The 20,442-nt window shown below is 48.8% G+C and overlaps 1 protein-coding gene across 2 annotated transcripts in view; it reads left to right on the forward strand.

The window, feature by feature from the left end:
• The window catches only part of VGLL3 (vestigial like family member 3), a 37,058-nt gene that overhangs the window by 4,838 nt on the left and 11,778 nt on the right, over positions 1-20,442 (forward strand). The window contains exons 2-3 of one of the 2 annotated variants that reach the window (XM_064152150.1): positions 11,378-11,633; positions 17,839-18,339. In XM_064152150.1, coding sequence (XP_064008220.1) covers positions 11,378-11,633; positions 17,839-18,339 — 757 coding nt within the window. The remainder of the gene's footprint in view (positions 1-11,377; positions 11,634-17,838; positions 18,340-20,442) is intronic. The other variant, XM_064152151.1, reaches the window with a different exon arrangement.

Consider the following 20,442-nt stretch of genomic DNA (forward strand, 5'->3'; position numbering starts at 1 on the left):
TATCTGTAACTGAACCCTAATTCACGTACTGTAGCTTAGCTTTCCGCTGAAGGTTTTTGTTTCTCATGCTTACAGCTTTGAGGGCTGCTCATATTATACTGTGGGTCAGGCTGCATACCTACACAGCAGCTGACAGCAGAAGATCATAGAATCAGTCAGGGTTGGAAGGGACCACAAGGATCAGCCAGTTCCAACCCCCCTGCCGTGCCCAGGGACACCCTACCCTAGAGCAGGCTGCACACAGCCTCAGCCAGCCTGGCCTCAAACACCTCCAGCCATGGGGCCTCAACCACCTCCCTGGGCAACCCATTCCAGCCTCTCACCACTCTCCTGCTCAACAACTTCCTCCTCACCTCCACCCTGAACCTACCCACCCTCAGCTTTGCTCCATTCGCACTTGTCCTGGCACTCCCTGGTAGCCTGAAAAGTCCCTCCCCAGCTTTTTTGCAGGCTCCTTTCAGATCCTGGCAGGCCACAAGAAGGTCACCTGGGAGCCTCCTCTTCTCCAGCCTGCACAGCCCCAACTCTTTCAGTCTGTGCTCACAGCAGAGCTGCTGCAGCCTCTGAGCATCCTCCTGGCCCTTCTCTGGACACGCTCCAGCATCTCCACATCCCTGAGAGCTTCACATAAAATGTTCTCTTTAGTTGATATGCTTTCTTAAGGCCTGTTCTGAAGCCTGCTGGTTGCCCTGCTACTGACTTCGCTAGAAACTGGACCAGATCTATATTACTTTAAAGGCTTCTCTCAGCATTACAGGATGTAAACCCTGGGTTTAAACCTTGGCCTCTGGGAGGGGAGGCTTTTGTTTTATTTTGTGTAATCCCTCAAGACACTGCTGGTTTAAAAGAATTGACTTGCTTTACTGTGTTGCTCTGATAGGGACTGAATTCTATTTGTCTTTTATCTGCATGAAAAAAAAACCTTTAGACTTCAGTGGTACACCTCTGCTTAGATGTACAGCAAAGATGTCTACATTCTTTTTCTGCTACTTCCCTCCATGGGACAGGGCATTGCAGGCTCCAGTACTGCAAACTCAGTAGCAATCCTGAAAGTAGGCATGTGGCTTTGCTCTCAGCTTGCTCATTTGCAAGGCTAGAAGTAAGCATTTCATGTTTTCGGGGCATGTTGTAAATACCACTTTTAGGACCAGCATTCCATGCTCTGATTGCTTGAAATTCTCTTCTTCCTTGAATACTTTCTGTGTTATCAGTGGGAGCCTGCTTGGCAGAACAGCTCCACAAATGGAGGACTGTCTGGGATTTGCCTCAAGTTTGTTGTTGAAATTCCTTCTCAGAAGCTTATGTCAGATGAGAGCCTTTTTTTTTCTCAGAGTCATATAATTTTTCCTCAGTAGAGTTTTTCTTTGTTTTTGTTCCTGTTCTTTCTCTCATAATGGACAATCTGTAGCAGGTGGCCACAGGCACATTAGGCTTTCACTCGTGGGAACATAAAGGACCATATGGTGTATGAAGATGACACCAAGCTAGGAGCAGGTGTTGATCTGTTGGAAGGTAGGAGAGCCCTGCAGAGGGACCTGGCCAGGCTGGATGGGTGGGCAGAGGCCAATGGGATGAGATTGAACAAGGCCAAGTGCAGGGTTCTGCACTTTGGCCACAACAACCCCAAGCAGCACTACAGGCTGGGGACAGAGTGGCTGAGAGCAGCCAGGAGGAAAGGGACCTGGGGGTACTGATAGATAGTAGGCTGAAGATGAGGCAGCAGTGTGCCCAGGTGGCCAAGAGAGCCAATGGCATCCTGGCCTGCATCAGGAACAGTGTGGCCAGCAGGACAAGGGAGGTTCTTCTGCCCCTGTACTCAGCACTGGTCAGACCACACCTTGAGTGCTGTGTCCAGTTCTGGGCTCCTCAATTCAAGAAGGATGTTGAGGTGCTGGAAAATGTCCAGAGAAGGGCAACAAAGCTGGTGAGGGGCCTGGAGCACAAATCCTATGAGGAGAGGTTGAGGGAGCTGGGCCTGTTTAGCCTGGAGAAGAGGAGGCTCAGGGGTGATCTTATTACTGTCTACAACTACCTGAAGGGGCATTGTAGCCAGGTGGGGGGTGGCCTCTTCTCCCAGGTAACCAGCAATAGAACAAGGGGACACAGTCTCAAGTTGTGCCAGGGGAGGTCTAGGCTGGATGTTAGGAGGAAGTTGTTGTCAGAGAGAGTGATTGGCATTGGAATGGGCTGCCCAGGGAGGTGGTGGAGGCACTGTCCCTGGGGGTGTTGAAGCAAAGCCTGGCTGAGGCACTTAGTGCCATGGTCTGGTTGATTGGCTAGGGCTGGGTGCTAGGTTGGACTGGATGATCTTGGAGGTCTCTTCCAGCCTGGTTGATTCTATGATTCTATGTATGAAGATACTAAGTTGTAGGAGCAGGCAACCAGGTTGGATGCAAAAGAAGAGCTGGCCTGAATTTTCTGTTCAAATGTAACTAAAAAGCTTCCTCAGCTGTCATTGGTTGTTTTGCTGTTTTGCTATCTGCTTTCAGCTGGAAGTTCATATTTTTCTTTTTAGCAAGAGGAATGTTCTGTCATTTTTACCAGACACCCTGGGTAAGATCTGGGACCCTTGAAGTCAGTTGGACTTCTGCCACTGGCTTTAATGTGGCCAGAATTTCACAGCATGAGAACTATTTGGCTTGGTTCTGGATAGGGTATGTCAGAAAATAGCAGGCATCTTCAGGATGGTTTAATTTGTAAGATTTTGGACCACATGCTTTCTTGGTCTGAAACTGGTTGTTCTTCCTCGAGAAGATGGGATGATGCTTACTCAGCATAAACCTTCTCTTTAATATTGTTGTATTGGCAATGATTTGCTATTGGACCTGTAGTTTCCTTTTGCTAGGTAATTTGCAGTAAGAGTTTAAATTCCCTTTGGAAGAGCCTGTTTGGAAATATGTGTAAGAATAAAAGTAATCATTGCTGTCTACAACTACCTGAAGGGAGGCTGTAGCCAGGTGGGGTTGGTCTCTTCCCCCAGGCAACCAGCAAAAGAACAAGGGGGCACAGCCTCAAGCTGTGCCAGGGGAGGTCTAGGCTGGATGTTAGGAGGAAGTTGTTGTCAGAGAGAACATTGGAATGGGCTGCCCAGGGAGGTGGTGGAGTCGCCATCCCTGGAGGTGTTCGATAAAAGCTTGGCAGGGGAACTTAGTGCCATGGTCTGGTTGATTGTCTAGGGCTGGGTGCTAGGTTGGAATGGATGAGCTTGGAGGTCTTTTCCAACCTGGTTGATTCTATGATTCCAATGTTGGGGTGAGCTGAATTCAGTCCATGTAATACAGCATTATTTACTCACAGGTTTTGCCATTCATCCTTCCAGTGTGAATGTGCTATCTAAGCTGACGTCAGATGCCATAGACATCACATTTCCCAGTATGATATGATGACTTCTAAATCTGTACTGTGGATCTTGGCCAAGATGAGATTGTGTGTGTTTCTTTCATTTTGTTTTTCAGAGGCTGCTTAATTTCAGTCTCTAGCTTTTAAGGAAGTGAGACATGGAATTAATGAATATATGAAGGACAACCTCCAGTCCTCATTAGATGGAAAGGGGAATATAGTGACAAAGGATGAGGAAAAGGTAGAGGTGCTTGACACCTTCTTTGCCTCAATCTTCAATAGTGGGACAGGTTGTCTCCAGGGCAACTGGATACCTGAACTGGCAGATAGTCAGGGACCAGTATAGTCCCCCTTCCATGAGGAAGAAGGGACCTGCTGAGCCACTTGGATCCTCAGAAGTCCATGGGACCAGATGGGATCCATCCTAGGGTGCTGAGAGAGCTGGCAGATGAGCTGGCCATGCCACTCTCCATCATTGATGAGCTGTCCTGGCTCACGGAAGAGGTCCCCAGAGACTGGAAGCTGCCAATGTGATACCCATCCACAGAAAGGTCCAGAAGGAGGAACCAGGAAATGGCAGAGCTGTCAGCCTGACCCCAGTGCCAGGCAAGGGCATGGAACAGGACATCTTGAGTGCCATCACAAAGCACCTACAGGATGGCCAAGGGATCAGGCCCAGCCAGCATGGGTTTAGGAAGGGCAGGTCCTGCCTCACCAACCTGAGCTCCTTTTATGATCAGGTTCCTGCCTGGTGAATGTGGGGCAAGCTGTGAAAGGAGTCCACCTGGACTGCAGCAAAGCCTTTGACACTGTCTGCCACAAGCAGCTCCTGGCACAGCTGGCAGCTCCTGGCTTGGACAGATTCACTCTGATATGGGTCAAGAACTGGTTGGAGGGCTGGGCCCAGAGAGTGGTGGTGAATTGTGCCACATCCAGTTGGCAGCTGTCACTAGTGGTGTACCCCAGGGATCAGTGCTGAGCATAATCCTGTTCAATATCTTTATTGATGACCTGGACGAGGGGATTGAGTCCAGCATCAGAAGGTTTGCAGATGACACCAAGCTAGGAGCAGGTGTGGAGCTGTTGGAGGATAGGAGAGCCCTGCAGAGGAACCTGGCCAGGCTGGATGGGTGGGCAGAAGCCTAGTTGACTGGACAGGGCTGGGTGCTAGGTTGGACTGGATCATCTTGGAGGTCTCTTCCACTCTGGTTGATTCTATGATTCCATGATTTGAGTTCTGAACGCAGGCAAGAAATAACATTTTGTTTGGTCAGAAAATACTCTTGTAAAGATGTTACAGATACCATTGGCTGCTCAAATATGTGCTAGAAGTGCTCATGTGAATAAAGTACAAGTGAAACTGGGCTAGACCAAATTAGTTATCAGAAACCTGATAGCAGTTTTGCTTTATTCCCTCATGATCATGGGACAAATTTATTTAGCAGTTGGTGATCTTCCATAGTTTTCTGCTCACACAAGATCAGTCAGAAATATTATGACAAGATTACTGCTAAGGTGAGAACAAGACAGAGTTAGTGGTCAGGCAGGATTGAAAACAGGGTTAACAGAGGGGAAAAAAGGCATTACTAAAACAAGTATACAAGGGAAAAGATGTATATATATTTGCCTGGAACACAAACCCTATGAGGAGAGGCTGAGGGAGCTGGGGGTGTGCAGCCTGCAAAAGAGGAGGCTCAGGGGGGACCTCATTGCTGTCTGCAACTACCTGAAGGGAGGTTGCAGCCAGGTGGGGTTGGTCTCTTCTGCCAGGCAAGCAGCAACAGAACAATGGGACACAGTCTCAGGTTGTGCCAGGGGAGGTCTAGGCTGGATGTTGTTAGGAAGTTGTTGTCAGAGAGAGTGATTGGCATTGGAATGGGCTGCCCAGGGAGGTGGTGGAGTTGCTGTGCCTGGAGGTGTTGAAGCAAAGCCTGGATGAGGCACTTAGTGCCATGGTCTGGTTGATTGGCCAGGGCTGGGTGCTAGGTTGGACTGGATGATCTTGGAGATCTCTTCCAACCTGCTTGATTCTATGATATGTTGCATACAGTTTATCTCACTGTGGTCTCCTACTTAGAGTCTGATAATTTCTTTCTTGAAATACAAATTTGTGCAGTTTTGAACAATCTTTTCATATGGAACTGACATCCTTTGCAAGACATTGCAGAACACAGCTGTCCACTGCAAAGAACTGCACTCCATACTGTGCTTGTATTTGTCCCTCCATACTACCATACCATCTTGAGGGTTTTTTTAACATTAAAAAAGCAGAGTGGATGCTTTAAAAAACAACCCATGCTCAGAGTGTCTTGTAATGACTGTCCATGGGCTAGAGGGGAGGGAATAGACTTGAAATGGAAAAGGAATTTGGTTCTTAGGCTGGAGAAGAGGGAACATTCCTGCACAGAGAAGCAGCTCTGGGGGTAAGTTTTAATTTCCTGAGCTGCAGTCTCTATATGGGAACATTGAAATGCTTCCTTCCTGATAACCAAGTCAAGCCAGGGGCTATGTTAAATGATGTGTTTCTGTATATAATTGCATTCTTGTGTAAGTATTTGCATACTCTCTGTATAAAGACAAATAGTGTACCTATGATAGAAAGTCAAATGTGTTGCATGTACTCAAGGCCTAGCATATACACTGAATCATAGAATCAGACAGGTTGGAAGGCACCTCCAAGATCATCCAGGCCAACCTAGCACCCAGCCCTAGCCAAGCAACCAGACCATGGCACTAAGTGCTTCATCCAGTCTTATCTTGGACACTTCCAGAGACAGTGACTCCACCATCTCCCTGGGCAGCCCATTCCAATGCCAATCACTCTCTCTGCCAACAACTTCCTCCTGACATCCAGCCTAGACCTGCCCTGGCACAACTTGAGACTGTGTCTCCTTCTTCTGTTGCTGGTTGCCTGGGGGAAGAGACCAACCTCTACTTGACCGCCTGGACAGATGGGCAGAGTCCAATGGGATGGTGTTCAATAGCTCCAAGTGCAGGGTGCTGCACTTTGGCCACAACAACCCCATGCAGAGATACAGGCTGGGGTCGGAGTGGCTGGAGAGCAGCCAGACAGAGAGGGATCTGGGGGTGCTGATTGATACCCACCTGAACATGAGCCAGCAGTGTGCCCAGGTGGCCAAGAGAGCCAGTGGCATCCTGGCCTGCATCAGGAATGGTGTGGCCAGCAGGAGCAGGGAGGTCATTCTGCCCCTGTACTCTGCACTGCTTAGACCACACCTTGAGTGCTGTGTTCAGTTCTGGGCCCCCCAGTTTAGGAGGGACATTGAGATGCTTGAGCGTGTCCAGAGAAGGGCAACGAGGCTGGGGAGAGGCCTTGAGCACAGCCCTACGAGGAGAGGCTGAGGGAGCTGGGGTTGTTTAGCCTGGAGAAGAGGAGGCTCAGGGGTGACCTTATTGCTGTCTACAACTACCTGAGGGGTGGTTGTGGCCAGGAGGAGGTTGCTCTCTTCTCTCAGGTGGCCAGCACCAGAACAAGAGGACACAGCCTCAGGCTGTGCCAGGGGAAATTTAGGCTGGAGGTGAGGAGAAAGTTCTTCCCTGAGAGAGTCATTGGACACTGGAATGGGCTGCCCGGGGAGGTGGTGGAGTCGCCGTCCCTGGAGCTGTTCAAGGCAGGATTGGACGTGGCACTTGGTGCCATGGTCTAGCCTTGAGCTCTGTGGTAAAGGGTTGGACTTGATGATCTGTGAGGTCTCTTCCAACCTTGGTGATACTGTGATCCTGTGAGACTTTTTTGTTGGGTTATTTTCCACCTACAGAGCATTTACCAGGAAGGTATAGGGTAACTGAATTTCTGTACTTGCAACAGTTAATTTCAGAGCCTCAGACTATGTGTCCATGTAGTGATTAGTTTCTAGTAAAACTGGTTTTATTGCAGTGTCCACCTTTGGGTTTTATGTCTGGGTGTTTGGTGTGGGGGTTTATTGGTTTAGTTTTGGTTTTTAAAGTAAGCCTCACAGTTTTGTACTTATGTATTTTGTTCTTTATGTATTACAGGCTTTTAGGATAAAACCATACATCTAAATAAATGATATTGTGCTAAACAGAGACATGGTATAATTTACTTTGTGAACCACAGATTTACTTCGATTCCAGATCGTTGAATGGATATCCCAAACTGTAAACCAAATTTGCTTAGATCTCTCATTGCAGTTTGTGTAACAGCATCAGAACTGAAGACACTGCTGAGCTGCACTATGTTTATCAGTTCACCTGCTGTAATATCAGATACTTTGCTCAATTTCTGTGAGCTTTCTTTGTTGTAGGTTTTAGTTCCACTCTCTTTCTTACAACTCCTCCTACTTGGAGGGTAGGAGAGCCCTGCAGAGGGACCTGGCCAGGCTGGATGGGTGGGCAGAAGACAATGGGATGGGATTGTACAAGGCCAAGTGCAGGGTTCTGCACTTTGGCCACAACAACCCCAAGCAGTGCTACAGGCTGGGCACAGAGTGGCTGAGAGCAGGCAGACAGAGAGGGAGCTGGAGGTGCTGGTAGAGAGTAGCTGAAGAGGAGGCAGCAGTGCCCAGGTGGGCAGCAGAGCCAATGGCATCCTGGGCTGGCTCAGGAGCAGTGTGGGCAGCAGGACAAGGGAGATTCTTCTGCCCCTGTGCTCAGCACTGCTCAGGCCACCCCTTGAGTGCTGTGTCCAGCTCTGAGCTCCTCCATTCAAGAAAGATGTTGAGGTGCTGGAACCTCAACATCTGGAGAAGGGCTGGTGAGGGGCCTGGCGCACAGCCCTGTGAGGAGACGCTGAGGGAACTGGGGGTGTGCAGCCTGGAGAGAGAGAAGAGAAGGCTCAGGGCAGAACTCATTGCTGCTTATAACTACCTGAAGGAAGGTTGTAGCCAGGTGGGGTTGGGCTCTGCTGCCAGGCAACCAGCTACAGAACAAGGGGACACAGTGTGAAGTTGTGCCAGGGCAGGTCTAGGCTGGATGTTAGGAGGAAGTAGTTGGCAGAGAGAGTGATTGGCATTGGAATGGGCTGCCCAGGGAGGTGGTGGAGTCACTGTGCCTGGAGGTGTTCAAGAAAAGCCTGGATGAGGCACTTAATGCCATGGTCTGGTTGCTTGTCCAGGGCTGGATGCTATATTGGCCTGGATGCTCTTGGAGATCTCTTCCAACCTGCTTGATTCTATGATTCCCTAATTTTTTTTTAACCATTCAGAGTATCTGTTTTTTTTTCACATGAGATGTTGTGCCTCCATACATGATTTCAGAAGGCACTCAATGTAAATGTATCAGTGGTATCCAAGATTGAAAAATGGCTTCCAACCCTTTCTGAATCAGATAAGCCTATTTATTGGGTACATGATACGAATGGAAGCTTGCAGTCTGTGTAGCTGTTTCTTTTCCTCCTAAGAAAGTCATAAACTTACAGACTCTGATGGCACTGAACTGTTGCCAAGCAAAACATTAAAGTTAAGTCCAGCTAATTCTACAGAAAAGCTGTCAAATACTTCTAGATGTGCATTGTAGTCGTTTTGGGGTTTGCAAAGCTGCTTGTGTGTGAAGTCAGCTCTGGAAATGACTAACTCAGCGCTGTGATTCCTGCAGCTTGACTGTTGTGGGGAGGGCTGGTTTGTTGGTTTGTTTTTTTTCAGTGAAAACTGTTGTAAAGTGGAACATCTGAAAAGTATGTTCCATGCAAAACGGATCTTCACACACATTTCTTGTGACATTTTGGTTTGGTTTGTGAGAGGGAGAGAGAGGAGATGCTGAAATAGCCCTTCACAGATGGCTCACACAGGCTTTGGTTTTTAGAAGCTTCTCTGCATATTTGGTTTGGGGTGGGGGTTTTTTTTGCCTATGTTTGCAGACTTGTCAATCCCCCATCCCCTCCCCCCCCTCACCCCCAGATCACATGTTTAGGTTTAGAATCATTGAATCAAACAGGTTGGAAGAGACCTCCAAGATCATCCAATCCAACCTAGCACCCAGCCCTGGCCAGTCAACCAGACCATGGCACTAAGTGCCTCATCCAGTCTTCTCTTGAACATCTCCAAAATCATAGAATCATAGAGTGATAGAATCACCCAGGTTGGAAGAGACCTTCAAGCTCATCCTGTCCAACCTAGCACCCAGCCCTAGCCAATCAACCAGACCATGGCACTAAGTGCCTCATCAATTCTTGTCTTCAACACCTCCAGCGATGGCAACTCCACCACCTCCCTGGGCAGCCCATTCCAATGCCAATCACTCTCTCAGAGAAGAGCTTCCTCCTAACATCCAGCCTAGACCTCCCCTGGCACAACTTGAGACTGTGTCCCCTTGTTCTGTTACTGGTTGCCTGGCAGAAGAGACCAACCCCACCTGGCTACAGCCTCCTTTTTTAATTGCTTGAATTTTTGTCCTTTCTTTTCCCCTAGAATTTGGTGTTTAAAAGAGAAAAAAAATAAAAGAAATGGAGTGTTTGTGTGTGGTGTGGAGGGGAACAGCTCACCTCAGCCCCAAAACAACAACACCCCTCTTCTCTCTTGACTAGAAGAGTGCTGCTGGCAAAAGCTGGTGTTCATTCAGCTAAAGGGGTGAGACACAGGCATTGTGTATCTGGCCACCTCTTGGCTAGGGCAGTGCTGCTGGCAAAAGCTGGTGTTCATTCAGCTAAAGGGGTGAGATGCAGGCATTGTGTGTCTGGCCACCTCTTGGCTAGGGCAGTGCTGCTGGCAAAAGCTGGTGTTCATTCAGCTAAAGGGGTGAGACACAGGCATTGTGTATCTGGCCACCTCTTGGCTAGGGCAGTGCTGCTGGCAAAAGCTGGTGTTCATTCAGCTAAAGGGGTGAGATGCAGGCATTGTGTATCTGGCCACCTCTTGGCTAGGGCAGTGCTGCTGGCAAAAGCTGGTGTTCATTCAGCTAAAGGGGTGAGATGCAGGCATTGTGTGTCTGGCCACCTCTTGGCTAGGGCAGTGCTGCTGGCAAATGCTGGTGTTCATTCAGCTAAAGGGGTGAGATGCAGGCATTGTGTATCTGGCCACCTCTTGGCTAGGGCAGTGCTGCTGGCAAAAGCTGGTGTTCATTCAGCTAAAGGGGTGAGATGCAGGCATTGTGTATCTGGCCACCTCTTGGCTAGGGCAGTGCTGCTGGCAAATGCTGGTGTTCATTCAGCTAAAGGGGTGAGATGCAGGCATTGTGTGTCTGGCCACCTCTTGGCTAGGGCAGTGCTGCTGGCAAAAGCTGGTGTTCATTCAGCTAAAGGGGTGAGACACAGGCATTGTGTATCTGGCCACCTCTTGGCTAGGGCAGTGCTGCTGGCAAAAGCTGGTGTTCATTCAGCTAAAGGGGTGAGATGCAGGCATTGTGTATCTGGCCACCTCTTGGCTAGGGCAGTGCTGCTGGCAAAAGCTGGTGTTCATTCAGCTAAAGGGGTGAGATGCAGGCATTGTGTGTCTGGCCACCTCTTGGCTAGGGCAGTGCTGCTGGCAAATGCTGGTGTTCATTCAGCTAAAGGGGTGAGATGCAGGCATTGTGTATCTGGCCACCTCTTGGCTAGGGCAGTGCTGCTGGCAAATGCTGGTGTTCATTCAGCTAAAGGGGTGAGATGCAGGCATTGTGTATCTGGCCACCTCTTGGCTAGGGCAGTGCTGCTGGCAAATGCTGGTGTTCATTCAGCTAAAAGGGGTGAGATGCAGGCATTTCATATCTGGCCACCTTTCTGCAGGGCTGAACTCGACCTCTGTATCGTTTGCCGATGGGAATATATTTTGCAGGTGGGAGTAAGGAGCGAACTGTTAGAGTCTGTTCTCTTTTGAAGGTGATGCATGAAGCAGTTGCTGATAAATTGTGATTGTGACATGTGCTTGAGAAGCAAGTCCATCTGTGTGTGAGGAACAAAAACTCTTAAGTGGCACTGGTAATTTCTTTGTGCAATGCCAGTGCAAAGTATCCCTCTCTCCCAACTGCAATTATGAAATGAACATCCAATATATTAAGTTACTTTTCTTTAAGGAAAGCAGATGTTGTGCTTGCATGGAATGCCATTCAGTGATGCATCTCTTGTTTGGTTTGTTGTTAATCCCAGAAGAAGTTAGCTGTACACAACAAGATGCAGGAGTCTCTGGAAGTGACCCTTCCTGGCAAGCAAGAAGAGGATGAGAAGGACCAGCCTGCCGAGATGGAGTACCTGAACTCTCGCTGCGTCCTTTTCACTTACTTCCAGGGAGACATTGGTTCAGTAGTGGATGAACACTTCTCAAGAGCTTTGAGCCAAGCCAGTAGCTTCAGTCCAGAAACTGCCCTTACCAAGAGCAAGGCAGGGCTAAGTCCTCTGTGGAGAGGTAAGAGGAGCAGTAACTTACTCTCTGCTATGTGGCTTCGTTGTTCTGTGTTGTGGTAACGCATACTGCATTGCAGCAGAGATGTTGCCTCTTTATGGAGGTGGAAGAATCCCCCAAATTTAAAGGAGCTGAGGAGCTTCTTGGAGTTGAAAGATCTGAAGTGTTAAAGAGAGAAAGAGACACCAAAGGTTTGGAAGAAGCAGGCGTCTCCTGTCTCGCCATAACTAATGGCTCTGCTGAGGCCTCGAAGGGACTGGGCAGAACTCAGCTTCACAAGCATCTGCTGCAATGTTGGAGCCTTATTTTTAAGTTGCAAGTGTGAAACTTGGCCCATGAGGCAGGAGCAAAACTGTTTGGGGTGTTAGCCTTAGACATGAGGAAACCCATGCAGCCTTCTCAGATGACTGCCAGGTGATTAAGATTTGTCCGTGGCTGCTTTCCAGGTCGAGAAGAGCCAGCACAGGCTGGAATGGGCTCAGGTGCAAGCCCTGGCCCATGTGGCTGTAGTCATGTGGTTTGGTACATTGCAGCCTGCTCATGAGAGAGATAAAGCCATCAGAACAGGCTACCCAGGTGTAAAGTGGAGATGACATTGCTCTGCTTTCAGGCAGGGAGCAAAACATGGTCACTACTGTGAGGTATTTGCATGCTGCCATAGCCCTTATGTTTTACTTTACATAGAAACCATTAACAGTCCTGCAGCTGGGTCGAGGCAATCCCAAGCACAAATCCAGGCTGGGCAATGAGTGGCTGGAGAGCAGCCCTGAGGAGAGGGACTTAGGGGTGTTGGTGGACAAGAAGCTCAACATGAGCCAGCAGTGTGCACTTGCAGCCCAGAAAGCCAAGCAGAGCCTGGGCTGCATCAGCAGAAGTGTGGCCAGCAGGGCCAGGGAGGGGATTCTCTCCCTCTGCTGTGCCCTGCTGAGACCCCACCTGGAGTACTGCATCCAGTTCTGGAGCCTCCATTACAAGAGGGATGTGGAGATGCTGGAGCATGTCCAGAGAAGGGCCAGAGGGCTGCAGCAGCTCTGCTGTGAGCACAGCCTGAAAGAGTCGGGGCTGTTGAGTCTGGAGCAGAGGAGGCTCTGAGGTGACCTTCTTGTGGCCTTCCAGGATCTGAAGGGGGCTACAAAAAAGCTGGGAGGGACTTTTTAGGCTGTCAGGGAGTGACAGGACTGGGAGGGAATGGAGCAAAGCTGGAGGTGGGGAGAGTCAGGAAGTTGTTGGTGATGAGAGTGGTGAGAGGCTGGAATGGGTTGCCCAGGGAGGTGGTTGAGGCCCCATGGCTGGAGATGTTTAAGGCCAGGCTGGCTGAGGCTGTGTGCAGCCTGCTCTAGGGTAGGGTGTCCTTGGCCATGGCAGGGGGGTTGGAACTGGCTGATCTTTGTGGTCCCTTCCAACCCTGACTGATTCTGTGACTCTGTTATTCTACCATAAAGAGCAGATCTTGCCAGGAAGTTCAAAAGTGGAGAAAAGGTGCCAGTGAGGCTCTACTTCCATGCTCCTGAGTGTGTCAATCTGGGTAGATCCACAACTGCATTGCTTCTGATCATATCCCTATGTGGACTGGCAAAGGGATGTGAACTAAGTATTGTGGGCAATTGTCTTGCATCACATCAAGTGAGAGAGATACTGAGAAGATCCTTGTAGAAGTGAATGTGTTGGTAATCAGCAATGCCAAGCTGCTTGATGAAAGGCACAGGTAATAAGGAGAGGCAGGAGTTTTGGAAACTACTCTGAAGAGAAAAACAGCACAGAAGGGCTAGCTTTTCAGCAGGCTGAGTACAGATCCAAGGAAGTTTAAGCAAAGGTCAGCACAAGTGGCTAGGGAGCTGGAGGAATTTATGGCTTGAGCTGGGACCGTTGATGTTAATGGGAAATTTTCCGTTGACTCGATGGAGAGCAGGATTGAATCTCTGCTTACTAAAAAGGAGACTGGAGCATTTATAAATGGCCCAGACAGGCTATAAATGTTCTAGAGATGGGATCAAGGCAGTCCCCAGAGAACCCATGCCTTCAAGCAAGCCCTTTTCACTGGGCTTGGAGATCATAGAATCAGTCAGGGTTGGAAGGGACCACAAGGAGCATCTAGTTCCAACCCCCCTGCCATGGGCAGGGACACCCTACCCTAGAGCAGGCTGCCCACAGCCTCATCCAGCCTGGCCTTAAACACCTTCAGGGATGGGGCTCAACCATCTTCCTGGGCAACTCCAGCCTCTCACCACTCTGATGCTCAACAACTTACTCCTCATGTCCAGCCTGAACCTACCCATCGCTGCTTCGCTCCATTCCCTCAGTCCTGTCACTCCCTGATATCCTGAAAAGTCCTTCCCCAGCTTTTTTGTAGGCCCCCCTCAGACACTGAAAGGCCCCAATAAGGTCACCTTGAAGGTGCCCTGTGGAAGGGGTTGTGTGTCTTCTCTTTGTCCTCAGGCATACCTGCTGCTTTTTCTCTGGCTCTCCCTGTGATTGCACAGCCAAAGGGCTCTGCAGGCAACAGGGTGGCCTGACATAAGAGTTCTTTAGCCATACTGTCTCCTGACCCTGTATGCCCCATGTTATTGGCAGGTAATGGAGGTCTGCAAGTCTTGAAAGTCTTCCAGTAATGAAGTAAGGGGATATGGCCTCTGCTGTGGCTGCACCTGCTGAAGCACTGTGAAAATCCCTAGGGAGGCTGCTGGGTGGGGTTGTTTGGTTCTGAGCAGTGGATGCTGGGGGAGATGAGGGTACATGTTTCTCCAGAGAAGGGGATGAGAGATTTATAAGCCCCAAACAAGTTTCTGAAACTCCTTGAATAAAGTAGGGAAGAAATTGGGCTAATGCCTGAGTCTTCTGCTTTGCTTACAGCAGTCAAAAATGCACAGTTACAGCAAATGAATGTGAATTTACATCCCACTGCCTGAAGAAGTTAACCTATCATGAACTCGAGGATCCTTTTCATCAACAACCTTCATGGCTAGTCAGCATTACTTGTCAATAAATTATGCAAAGATAGATTAAACCCCAGAATTAGCTTTTGGCTTTTGGAAGGCACAGATTTAGTTGGAAAGTTTGGCCACGAACTGGCAGCTCAGCTCATTGTGTTATTTCTCTCTCACCTGAAGGGGAGCATTGGCAGTGGTTTTTTGGGGTTTTCTCATCTTACATGTTGGGATTTGTTTAGTATCCTGATGGAAGACCAAATTAAGGTGATATTGTGCAGTTATTTTGTTTCAAGAATGAGTTTTCAGTGTGTATATCTATAATCATAGAATCAACCAGGCTGGAAGAGACCTCCAAGCTCATTCAGGCCAACCTAGCACCCAGCCCTAACCAATCAACCAGACCATGGCACTAAGTGCCTCATCCAGGCTTGGCTTCAACACCTCCAGGGACCTCAACTCCACCACCTCCCTGGGCAGCCCATTCCAATGGCAATCACTCTCTCTGTGAAGAACTTCTTCCTAACATCCAGCCTAGGCCTTCCCCAGCACAACTTGAGACTGTCCCCTTGTTCTGTTGCTGAGTGCCTGGGAGAAGAGCCCAACCCCACCTGGCTACAGCCTCCCTTCAGGTAGTTGTAGACAGCAATGAGCTCTGCCCTGAGCCTCCTCTTCTGCAGGCTGCACACCTCCAGCTCCCTCAGCCTCTCCTCACAGGGCTGTGCTCCAGGCCCCTCACCAGCTTTGTCACTCTTCTCTGTACATATTCCAGTATCTCAACATCTCTCTTGAGTTGAGAGGCCCAGAACTGGACACAGCACTCAAGGTATGGCCTGACCAGTGTTGAGTACAGGGGCAGATTAACCTCCCTTGTCCTGCTGGCCACACTGTTCCTGATGCACTCCAGGATGCCATTGGCTTTCCTGCCCGCCTGGGCACACTGCTGCCTCGTGTTCATGTGTGATTGGTAAAGCTAAACTGATGCTCAGAATGGGATGAATTCATACTGGCAAATCCAGTGGTTTAAAGTGCTCTCTCCTAAAGTTATCTTGCAGATACTTGGTTGATTTTTTTGTGCTTTTTTGAAATGAGATGCTTTGGATTTAGGGCTTTTCCATTCAGGTAACACCCAAATAGTTTCCACAAGCTATCAGTTACAGAGATTAAATTTCAGATACCCTGACAGTGCCTTGTCAAGCTGTGCTCCTCTGCAGAGCAGTGAGGAAAACAGACTCAGTATATATGGTTCTGCCTTGTCAGCCTGCTGTTAACACTGTAAGCCATGTGCACTCTCCATCTCAGTGTAATCTCTTGGAACAGAACAATTTGTAAACAAGGATCAATAGCAATATTGTAGAGGTGCTGAGGCTTCTGTAAAAGGCTTGAAGCTCTCTTCAGTCTTCCAGCATGAGTCACAATAGTTGCTAAAACCCAAACTTTTGAAGAGAAAGGAGGAAGTTGTTGCCAGAAAGAGTGATTGGCATTGGAATGGGCTGCCCAGGGAGGTGGTGGAGCTGAGGTCCCTGGAGGTGTTGAAGAAAAGCCTGGATGAGGCACTTAGTGCCATGGTCTTGTTGCTTGTCTAGGGCTGGGTGCTAGGTTGGCCTGGATGATCTTGGAGGTCTCTTCCAACCTGCTTGATTCTATGATTCCAAGAACTGCCTCCAGCTATGCAGGAAGGATTGGAAAGCTGATAGGTGCAAAGAGGGGTGAGTGCTGGATGCTGTGAGTAAGAGGCTTTGCTGTCCCTAGAGGTGTTTAAGCAAAGCCTGGATGAGGCACTTAGTGCCATGGTCTAGTTGATTGGCTAGGGCTGGGTGCTAGGTTGGACTGGCTGAGCTTGGAGGTCTCTTCCAACCTGGTTGATTCTATGATTCAGTGTATATGTTGGTCTTGAGTACATGCAACACATTTAAAAACTGACTTTCTAGGTAGACTGTTTATCTTTACACAGAGAGTGTGCAAATACTTACACAAGAGTGCAATTATATACACAAATACATCATTTAACATGGATGAGGTTGGAGGTCTCTTCCAATCTGGTGGATTCTGTCATTCTAAAAAGCCACGTTGGTACTGTCCTGCACATGAAAAACATTATCTGCTTCTTCAAAAGATGAATTTTTAGAATGTGATTTCATGCTGTAAAGGTATTTGAGTCTATTTAAATATCATAGAATCAGTCAGGGTTGGAAGGGACCACAGGGATCATCTAGTTCCAACCCCTCTGCCATGGACAGCTGAGCTCTAACTGTAAGAACAGGCAGTTCAATAGGTAGGTCAGCAGTTGGACTTGATGATCTTAGATTGTGCTGAGGAAAGTATAGGCTGGATATTAGGAGGAAATTCTTCACAGAGAGAGTGATTGCCATTGGAATGGGCTGCCCAGGGAGGTGGTGGAGGCACCGTCCCTGGAGGTGTTCAGGCAGAGCCTGGCTGAGGCACTTAGTGCCATGGTCTGGTTGACTGGATGGGGCTGGGGGATAGGTTGGACTGGATGATCTTGGAGGTCTCTTCCAACCTGGTTGATTCTATGATTCTATGTGTTTTCCAGCCACAACACTTCTATGCTTCTGATTCTACAGTTGTTTCTGCTTGGTTTATCTGTTCTGTAAGGAACTAACATAAGATGCATTAGCAGCATCTCACCAAAGCATGTGCTTAGTTTGAGAAGTTCTACTATTCTTCCTTTAGCCAAAAGTTTCCTGTTTTGCAGTGTGACCTTGGTGTCTGTCTTTAGGAGCATTTACAGGCACAACAGCTGTCTTTCTGAATTATGTGTTCTGGTCCAGTCAGGTGTTAGCCTCTCCTTGTAACTCCTGTAGCAAGATCCTGGGAGAGCTGTGACTCTTTAGGTCTAAGAAGAAAAGTCATCTATATTTTATCAATATGAGTAAATACCTAATAACAAGGAATGAAGATGGAGGAGCTCTCCTCAGCAGTGCTTGCTTTCAGGATAAGAGGCAATGGACACAAAGTGGAATAGAGGAAATTCCATCTGAACATGAGAAAACATTGCTTTTAAAGAAAAACAACTCACATAACTTTAAGGGTGGCTGAACCCTGCAACAGGTTGCCCAGAGGGTCTGTCAAGTTTGGATGACAGTCAAAATCTGACTTGGACTAGGTGATCTCAACAGATCTCCTTTTACTTCAGCTGTCCTGTGGTGCTGTAGTTGCTGAGAAAGCTTGAGTTCAGCGTCACAAATCTCAGAGTAGAAAATATTAGTCCTTACATTTGTTGTTCAGCTTCAGTTATACTTTATTTCTCTCCTCTCTACCAGAAAGCTCAACAATTTCAAGCCAAAGGAGCAGTTTTCCCACTTCATTTTGGACCGCCTCTTATCAGCCTCCCCCTCCACCGTGCTTAAGTGGAGTACACCCTGATTTCCCTGTTACTGCACCAGGCACCTTCCCAACACCAGATCCCAGCAGCTGGCCAGGACATGGTCTTCATCAGACTGCCCCACCTCCTCCCCCTGCTGCATCTGAATCCTGGCATTATCCTTTAGCATCTCAGGTGAGCCCTTCCTATGCACACATGCATGATGTGTACATGCATCGCCATCACCCTCATCCACACATGCACCATCACCATCCCAGCTCGCACCGTGACCCCCGGTACGGGTCCCTGCTGATGCCTTCGGTCCGTGCAGCCAGGATTCCTGCTCCTCAGTGTGATGTGACAAAGACAGATCCCGCTGCTGTCACCAGCACTACCTCAGCATGGGCTGGAGCCTTTCATGGAACAGTGGACATTGTGCCAAGTTTTGGGTTTGACACAGGTAAGATGGTTCGATTGTGTCTGTGACTTGTTTTAGCAGGAAGTATTTGAACAGAGAAGTGGGCTCCTTGCAGCTGAAGCAGGGCTTGCTCCCAGAGCACTCCCCAAGTAAGGCTAGGTGAAGCTGCTGTTGGAATAGATGAACAGTGAAACACCCAGCTCTCACAGGATGTTAGGGGTTGGAAGGCACCCAAAGAGATCATCGAGTCCAACCCCCCTGCCAGAGCAGGGCAATCCTATCTAACACAGATCACAGAGGAACACTCTCTGGAGACTTTCCAAACCTGCCTGGATGCATTCCTGTTAGAACTACCCTAGGGGCTCCTGCCCTGGCAGGGGGCTTGGGCTAGATGCTCTCTGGAGGTCCCTTCCAACCTCTAAAGCTCTGTGATTCTGTGAACTGTGTCTGCATCTGCGAGCTCTGCCTGTCAGGTGCTCATCTCAGTATTAGGAGCAGTCTGGCAGCCCTCACTGTACATAGTTGCTTGCACACAGGTGACAGGTAGCTACAGTTTTCAATGCCTCCATTGTGGAGCTCATATCCACTGCTCAGGTCTTCTTTTTCTCTTTGGTATTTATCTCACCAGCAGCAATCCTTGCAGATCAGTACTTCTTCAACATATTATGTCATTCATTAAGGAAATAGTAAGTTGGCATCTCTGCTCCCTTTTCCTTAAAGTCTCTATCTCTCTTCTGGATGTCTCTTGCTAACTGAGAAGCACTTTCTTGCTTTGATTAGTGTGCAGCAGAACAAAGAATTGGTGGAGAAAAATGCTATTTTGCATACAGAGTGTTGTGAACCCCAAACCAAATCATAATTGAGCTAACCAAATACAAATCTCTCTCTCTTCCTTTAGTAGCCCCTGGGAAGCAGTACTCCTTTCAAAGTACAAGGCTACTTGCTGCCTCAAGAAATCATGATGAAGCTTAACAGGATTCTTGACAGTGAACACTTTCATATGGAATCATAGAATCAACCGTGTTGGAAGAGACCTCCAAGATCAGCCAGTCCAACCTGTATTAATAGCCATTAGTAACACTTCCAGACATGACAATTATATCAGAGGAATTACATTTGATGCTTTAGGGTGTACAATGATAATCTGACAGACTGGTATCTCAGGTTTTACTTTTCTGACCAGTGCCATAAGGGAAATCAGCAATCTTCTCTAATTGTTGTTGCCAGTGGTAGAGGGGACGAGATGAGCCCCTTGGTCTGACAGTAGCCCTGGCAATCTAGAATCATAGAATCAACCAGGTTGGAAGAGACTTCGAAGCTCATCCAGGCCAACCTAGCACCCAGCCCTAGACAAGCAACTAGACCATGGCACTAAGTGCCTCAGCCAGGCTTTGCTTCAGCACCTCCAGGGATGGTGCCTCCACCACCTCCCTGGGCAGCCCATTCCAGTGCCAATCACTCTCTCTGCCAACAGCTTCCTCGTAACATCCTACCTATCCTTCCCCAAGCATACCTTGAGACTGTGTCCCTTTGTTCTGGTGCTGCTTGCCAGCGAGAAGAGCCCAACCCCACCTGACTACAGCCTCCCTTCAGGTAGCTGCAGACAGCAATGAGCTCTGCCCTGAGCCTCCTCTTCTGCAGGCTGTGCGCCCTCAGCCTCCCCTGACAGGGCTGTGCTGCAGGCCCCTCACCAGCTTTGTTGCCCTTCTCTGGACACCTTCCAGTACCTCAACATCTCTCTTGACTTGAGGGGCCCAGAACTGGATACAGCATTTGAGGTGTGGCCTGAGCAGTGCTGAGCACAGGGGAAGAAGAACCTCCCTTGTCCTGCTGGCCACACTGTTGCTGATCCAGACCAGGATGCCATTGGCTCTGCTGCCCACCTGGGCACTGCTGCCTCATCTTCAGCTACTATATACCAGCACCCCCAGCTCCCTCTCTGCCTGGCTGCTCTCAGCCACTCTGTCCCCAGCCTCTAGTGCTGCTTGGGGTTGTTGTGGCTGAAGTGCAGAACCCTGCACTTAACCTTGTTCAATCTCATCCCATTGGCCTCTGCCCACCCATCCAGCCTGGCAAGATTCCTCTGCAGGACTCTCCTACCCTTCAACAGCTGCACACCTGCTCTTAGCTTGGTGTCATGTAACT

The sequence above is a fragment of the Pogoniulus pusillus genome, chromosome 12, assembly GCF_015220805.1.
Source record: "Pogoniulus pusillus isolate bPogPus1 chromosome 12, bPogPus1.pri, whole genome shotgun sequence".
Lineage (NCBI taxonomy): Eukaryota > Metazoa > Chordata > Aves > Piciformes > Lybiidae > Pogoniulus > Pogoniulus pusillus.